The 7,159-nt window shown below is 36.9% G+C and overlaps 2 protein-coding genes across 2 annotated transcripts; one reads left to right on the forward strand and one right to left on the reverse strand.

Moving 5' to 3' along the window:
• On the forward strand, nt 1–2,062 carry LOC133803880 (LIM domain-containing protein WLIM1-like). Its single transcript, XM_062242024.1, has 5 exons — nt 1–427; nt 922–1,018; nt 1,161–1,204; nt 1,309–1,398; nt 1,501–2,062. The coding sequence occupies exons 1-5, from the start codon at nt 293–295 to the stop codon at nt 1,729–1,731; spliced, it is 597 nt and encodes a 198-aa protein (XP_062098008.1). The 5' UTR covers nt 1–292; the 3' UTR covers nt 1,732–2,062.
• Nucleotides 2,063–4,289: 2,227 nt separating this feature from the next.
• Nucleotides 4,290–6,720, reverse strand: LOC133803398 (F-box protein At3g12350). The gene is made up of 2 exons (XM_062241427.1): nt 5,573–6,720; nt 4,290–4,930 (listed from the first exon to the last, which is right to left on the reverse strand). Exons 1-2 carry the CDS (start codon nt 6,521–6,523, stop codon nt 4,424–4,426), a joined length of 1,458 nt encoding a protein of 485 aa, XP_062097411.1. The 5' UTR covers nt 6,524–6,720; the 3' UTR covers nt 4,290–4,423.
• Between the last annotated feature and the right edge of the window lie 439 nt (nt 6,721–7,159).

Genomic DNA, 7,159 nt, shown 5'->3' on the forward strand with positions numbered 1-7,159 from the left:
AATTTTTAACCTTTTTTTATCTATACCTTTATACTATTGGTAGGACAGGAGGGAGAGAGAGAGAGAAGAAAAGAAAGAAAGAAAAATATCCAAGGGACACCGTTTGGTAAGAGCTTGAAATTGGGACAAAATCATTGCCAATTGAGACCACCTTTAATTATCTTCTCTACTCTGCTTTCGGTTTCCGCAATCCCTGCAATTCATATCCCAATACCCTTCAGCTTCCTTATCTGTTAGAGTTTCTCTTGAAAGTTGAATCCCCCATTCAAAGAGAGAAAGGATTGAGTAAAGCATGGCATTTGCAGGGACAACCCAGAAGTGTATGGCTTGTGACAAGACTGTTTATCTAGTTGACAAGCTAACAGCGGATAACCGTGTTTACCACAAGGCCTGCTTCAGATGCCACCACTGCAAAGGCACCCTCAAGGTATTTCTGCTCTCTTTGAAAAGTTTTTGTTTTTGTTTTTTATAGTTCTGTTCTTAAGAATTCAAGCCTGGCCAGAAGAAATCTTGGAGTTTTGATTAGTTATACGTTGTGTTTAGTTTCTTCAACACAGACCTGCTTCGAATGTTGTCTCTGACATTCTGTAGATCCAAACCAAAAATGATAAAGGGAAAGAACTGAATTCATGACACTCACTTAACCACAATTCTCGGACAAGAATTTTCGTTACTTTAATTTCTTTTCAGATGTTATATTGGCTTGTTATCCACTTGTTTGCAGGATTAAGATAAAGCCTTTCCATTCAGTTGTTTGACCATGTTGTTCTAAGCTATCTGTTTAATGTAACTTGTGAGAATGTGCTGTCTCTATATTCTTAAATCTGGGCTGGAAATATATGTTGGACCCCTATGCCGTTAGATGTTCAATTAAGACAATTGTTTGCAACTTTTCTGATCAAAAGATTATCAAACTTGCAGCTTAGCAACTACAATTCCTTTGAGGGAGTACTCTACTGCAGGCCACACTTTGATCAGCTCTTTAAAAGAACTGGCAGTCTCGACAAAAGTTTCGAAGGTAGAATCCAACATGACCACAGTTGATGAATTTTTACGAACTCTCTTTTCTTTGCTTACTTTTTTTTTCCTGAAGCTAATCTTGTTTACTTTTTTTTTCCTGAAGCTAATCTTGGCTGTTTTTATTTCATTATTCATCTCAGGGACACCTAAAATTGTAAAACCAGAAAGGCCACTTGATAGTGAAGTAATGTCTCCTTAATCAGTGTTTTTTTTTTCTTTTTTGCATTTGCAGTATACATTTCCTAATTGATCATGCTAAGAATCTTGATTATAAATATCTTTGAACAGAAACCTGCAGTGGCCAAAGTCACAAGCATGTTCGCTGGAACTAGAGATAAATGTGTTGGCTGTAAGACAACTGTCTATCCGACTGAAAAGGTAAACACTTAATTGTCGCACTTCTTCAACACAAATATGTGTGTGTGTGTGCGCGCGCGCATGTGAGCGTGAGTCTTATGTTGTGATTATGCTGAATTGAAGGTTACAGTAAATGGAACTCCTTACCACAAAAGTTGCTTCAAATGTTGCCATGGAGGGTGTACAATCAGTCCATCGAACTACATTGCACATGAGGGTAGACTTTACTGCAAACACCACCATATCCAACTCATCAAAGAGAAGGGCAATTTGAGTCAGCTTGAGGGTGCCCATGCGAGTAAGGATGGAGTTTCGGAGAAAGTCGACACCACAGAAGTTGCTGCAGAAATATGATACATAGAATAAACTACTTCTAGTTGTCTATGTTGCTCTCGTTTCCCTTGCCTCGTTATGCATTCCGGAACGCATTTTGCTTGCCAGACAGATGGATTCCTATGTATAAATATATATATTACATATATATTTGATGCATGTGTATTCATTTGTTGCTTTTGGGTTTTGTTGTGAGATTTGTGAATGAACAAATGAGATACCAAAAAACAAACTCTTTAGTTGTTCTTATGCTCCTCTCGGTTTTGTTCCTCTTATTTAGTTTGCTTGTGAGCTCTTATTGTGTCCCCCATTGATGTTGAATAAGTATTGAGGTATTTCTTTTGCCCCTCTATTTTTCCTGTTTATCCTAATATTGTAAAATATGCCAAATTTAATAAAATTTGGAATTGAATTTTTTTTTTAAAAAAAAAATAGACCAGCCCTCATGGTTCTCCTCTCTCTTTCTTCTAACTTGTCTTTTCCTCTCTTACACTCACCCGAGGACACCACCTACACGAACTCAGTCCATTGCCAGCGACCAAGCCTAAAATCTACTCCAAAACTTAAACTCACCAAAACATTCACTTAAAACACTAATTTAGAGATTTTGAACACATTTGTGCATGAATTATTGATTTTGATCGCGATTATTTTCATAATTGAAAATATGAAATCTACAGATTTTCGAAGAAGAAAAAAAATGTCAAATTGATGTTGAACGATGGTCTAGCGATGGTCTTATGAAAACTTGATTTTTTTTTTTAAAACAATACGAAGAACAATCGATGGTTAATGATGGTCTAGCGATGTTCCCATAAAAAACTTGATTTTTGAGTCAAAATAAACAATGTCAAATCGATGCTTAACAATGATCTAGTGACAGTCCCATGAAAACTTTAGTTTTGAGGCAAAAAATGATGCTAGCGAAGGGTCCTGTGAAAACTTAATTTTAGAGGCAAAAGATAATGCAAAACGATATTATTTTGATAATTCCATCGAAACTTGACTTTGGAAGTGAAAATTAATTCAAAGTCGATGGAACACAAATGCATAATCGATGCAAAAATTAATTTAAGTTTTGCATAAAATTTGTTAAAAACTTTAAAGAATAATAATTTTTTACTCAGTTGTCCATTTGAGGTGAATTGTATTTTAATTCGGGTATTTTTTTTTTCAAGAGACATGCACTCCAAATTGTCGTAGCCTGCTATTTTTTCCAAAAAAAAAAAAAAAAAAACCTCAATTGAGCACCTAAAATCAAGTTTTTTGAATTTTGCATTATTTTAGCGTTGATTTGGACTTTCAAAATCAACTTTTTAGAGATAGAACCACCAAAATGCATTGATTTTGTACGTCTAAAATCAAATTTTGTTGAGACCATCAAAATGACATCATTTTTTGTCTCTAAAATCAAGTTTTTATACGACCAACGTTAAGCATCAATTTAGCATCTTTTTTAACCTCTAAAATCATGTTTTTAGAGACCATCCCTAGACTATCGCTAAGCATGGATCTAGCATCAATTTTTTTTCCCTAAAAAATTAAGTTTTCATGGGATCATCACTAAGCAATGATTTAGCATCGTTTTTTGCCTCTAAAATCAAGTTTTCATGAGACCATCACTAGCATCATTTTTTTGCCTAAAAATCAAGCATAGATCTAACATCGTTTTTTGCCTTAAAAATCAAGTTTTTTATGAGATCATTGCTATACCATTGCTAAGAATCGTTTTTTGCCTCTAAAATCAAATTTTCATTTGATCGTCGCTAGCATCGTTTTTTTGCCTTAAAAATCAAGTTTTTATGGAACCATCGTTATGTACCAATTTAGCATCGTTTTTCACTTCAAAATCAAGTTTTCATGGGATCATCACTAGGCTATCGTTAAGCATCGATTTAGCAATTTTTTCCCAATAATTTGAACATTTTAGATTTTCAGTTCTGAAAATAAATCATGCATAGATGTGTTTGAAACATTTAAATTAATGTTTCAAGTAAATATTTTGTGAGTTTAAGTTTAAGTTTTGGATTTGATTTTTTAATCATTAAAATATAAAATAAATAAATAATGGGTGATTGAATAGTGTTTCAATAGTGAGGGAGTATGCTTCTATGGTGGCGGATGGATGGTGTTAGTGGCGGCCGTGAGTTTTTTTTTTTTGCCTTCTCTCTGATGGTTGTTAGTAGAGAAAAGGGCACTTTAGTTCATTTTTCTTATAAAGACATAGTTACTTGTGATTTGTAAAGTTGGTATTTTTTTAATTTGCCTGAATTAGAAAGCATAGAAGCTCAAATTTCCCTTTCTTTTCCCCTCTATTTTTCTGCGGTTCAATGATTTTCTCAGCCACCGTTCATTCATATCATGTAAGTATAGTTGGTATTCACGATTAGAGTAGAGCACGCTTGCAGATGACTTCATATGCAAGAGAATTTTCATAAGATTGTCAGCTTTGAAAGACAGTATTTCTTTTTCAAACATGCAGCTCTACTTTTAACGACCGAAAAAGAAATAAAGTGAGAAGTGGTACTGCTCTCATGTATAATTGGCCATCCCGAAAAAGAACAAACAATCATCATTCATTCATTCGTAGCAAAACAATTTCTTTGATTATGAAAAATGTTCACATATAACTGAATAAATCAAATTATTATAATTTCACAACAAATATGCTACACAAAAGCCACAAAGTTAGTGACATCCAGCTACACTACTGTTATGTACAGAAGTTCCCAGAATAGATAAAAGTTCGGTCCCCAGAGAACTCCACTGCATCAACAAGACTACCATTCTCCGAAACGTGCTTCAAATCGATAATAAAATTTTCCCGGAGGAACCCAAACCCAAACGTTCCATCCCCGTATTGCCAAACCCTTCCTTCCACATGCCGTGGGTTGGCAGTTGTTCCTGCCAGATGTGGGATAACTAGATCGAAACTCGAGTTCACATTGAGAATGCAAGAGACCGTGTTGCTTTCTCTTAATGAGGGACATTCAAGAATAAAATCTGTGGCTGGAAGCGGCCGAAGGTGTATGCGACTATCATAAATACTTTCTTCCTCAGCGGAAAATGGAGACTCCATAAACGTGGTGTTTGATGTCCAGAACACTGGACCATAACTGGCTATGTTTTCAGATGAATTCCAAACCTTTCGGCAGGATATGCCCCCAACTTCGTCGTATTCAACTAGATATAAGCCCAAGTTCATGTCATCGTAAAGTCCCTGGAATGCAAGCAGTAAAGAAGTCAAAACGATCCATAATGATATACTCTTATATGAAGCAAGAAGAAACAAGCATACCAATCAGTTACACAGAGTAGAACTGTCCGTAGAGATCTAATCTAATTCAAATCCACCTAAGAACTCCTTGGGACAAAAATGCGAACAAATTCTCTTTTTCTAACAAGTACTTGAAATACGCACCAGAAAACTAAAAGGTTAGAGAGCACAGTCGGGGCACTTTTTCCCCCTGTATAACATCAATTTTTCATTAAAGATCGGCTAAAAGGTTCCGTACTTTATACCACCGCAGGTCAACCCCTCAGAGAAATAACTCCAGGAAAAGAGAAAAAAAACCGCAAATAGCCTAATGATCTATGACAAGTTCAATAAATCAGACAAACTCTAACAAAGTTATAGCATACTAAGAAAGAGCTAATTGAATTGAGGCAGAGACATCAATCAGGGAGAAACTTTCCAGATTAACAGCTGCACAAGAGGCACTCCATAAAGATTAGGGAACCCCACAATTATATCATCTGAAGTTCATATATAGTTTCTCACAATTAAGCACAAGAAGTTTTGGCACAAAGCACATGTGTATAAGTACTGATTAAGAAGAAAAATTAAGGAGCAGTTTATCACCTTCCATAGGCCCTGCAAAGGCCTGGATGGAGTGTGAGCGTAATTAACAATCTTGACGAAATGCTGAACTTCCCACTTCCTTCTAGCTTGCCTTTCCTTCTCTTTCCTTCTCTGCCTCCTCGAGGATCTGTCCCCAACTGGGCTTGTTCGGTTCGCAAAGTACTGATAAATCTCCGACAATAACAGGTCCGGCAAACTCCCGGGAGACCCAAATTCTGGTTCAATTGAATCAACATCCCCGACCCCACAATCCTCCGGGACTACATTTGCCGAGCTTGAACTTCTTTGAAACCCATTTCTCCTTTGCTCCCGAGAATTCGAGTACCCAAAGCCCAAATCTTCTTCAACAACAAAATGGGTTTTGCCCATGAAACTGAGATTGACCGGGACCAAATCCTTCTCCGAACAGTCAAAGCATCCGGAGTTCGCGAAATCGTCGGATATTTCGCTTCGACCATCGGGATCAAGGAAAATCACCACTTGGCCCTCGGGCGAGAGACTCATAAACAAAAACGGTGCCTTTATCACGTCATATGTTCCGTTGTTCGACGGTGAAACCCTAGAACCGGTTAGGCACGACGAACCCCATTCGAAGAATATCAACAGTGGGGATGATATGCCAGTGGTTCCCGTGCCGCTTCGGCGCCAGAAACCAATCAGATTCTCCCACTCGCTGAGGGTTTTATAAAGGAGCGTGTAAGAGATATCGCCCTTAACCCATTTCTTGATCTGGGTCTTCAAACCCCATCTTCGATCGCACATGGCAAACCAGAGTTTCTCGTCGTTTCGGCACAACGAAACGAACCGTTTCGATGTGCATGCGAATGTGGCGATCTCGGAAGGCATAAGGAACGACAAGACACAGAGCTGAACATCTTCGGGGAAATCGGTGAAAGAAAAGGAATACCAGCATTCGTCAACCGTCAGATTTGTGTCATCAATCCTACCCATTTTCTCAGGAAAGAAGTGAATTTTCTTAAGAAAGTTACAAAGAACGAAAATTTTGGAAATATATTTCGTTTGGTTATGAAAATTTTGTTTTTATTATCGAATAAAATGGAAGGTTTGTTCAAATACAATTGGTAGATTCTTGTAGAAAATGGGATTATTCCTGTTCGGGGGAATGTGTCTTCAGTGGACTCGTGGAAGCAACAGACATTACATTCCGTACTTGTGTGCAATGACTCGGGGTAAAGTGGTAAATGAATGAGAATATGTGATTATCTGCGTGCGGGTGCAAGATGTAAAGGTTCGGTCTCATGGTTCTTAAAATTAGGGGTAAGTCCTATCAAGTTTTAGTACCTTTTTTTTTTCTCAATCCAAACACAATACCAAAAAGTATATTTTATATTATTATATTATTTAATCGTGTAAATAAAACAATATACATTTATATATTTATCTATAAAATATGGAGAATTTTAGCGACCCTCACATGACTTAGTCCTTCATGTGGGGCCCAGATTTTTGCCAAGTGTCAATATTGAATTGGTGTTAAAATGTTGACTTTTTAACTTTTTACTTAGTGTAACCGGTTGTGTCAACCGACTGTATTTTTTGAGCTGACGCAGCTTAAATAAATGAGGG

Source organism: Humulus lupulus, chromosome X (assembly GCF_963169125.1).
Source record: "Humulus lupulus chromosome X, drHumLupu1.1, whole genome shotgun sequence".
NCBI classification, from domain to species: domain Eukaryota; kingdom Viridiplantae; phylum Streptophyta; class Magnoliopsida; order Rosales; family Cannabaceae; genus Humulus; species Humulus lupulus.

What these genes read in the sequence shown, in the direction of transcription:
- LOC133803880 (XM_062242024.1), top strand. Translation starts at nt 293, where the DNA reads ATGGCATTTGCAGGGACAACCCAGAAGTGTATGGCTTGTGACAAGACT. An exon ending in ACTGCAAAGGCACCCTCAAG is followed by an intron (nt 428 to 921) that starts GTATTTCTGCTC and finishes TCAAACTTGCAG; the next exon opens with CTTAGCAACTACAATTCCTT. An exon ending in TCTCGACAAAAGTTTCGAAG is followed by an intron (nt 1,019 to 1,160) that starts GTAGAATCCAAC and finishes TATTCATCTCAG; the next exon opens with GGACACCTAAAATTGTAAAA.
- LOC133803398 (XM_062241427.1), bottom strand. Translation starts at nt 6,523, where the DNA reads ATGGGTAGGATTGATGACACAAATCTGACGGTTGACGAATGCTGGTAT. An exon ending in CTTTGCAGGGCCTATGGAAG is followed by an intron (nt 4,931 to 5,572) that starts GTGATAAACTGC and finishes CTTGCATTCCAG; the next exon opens with GGACTTTACGATGACATGAA.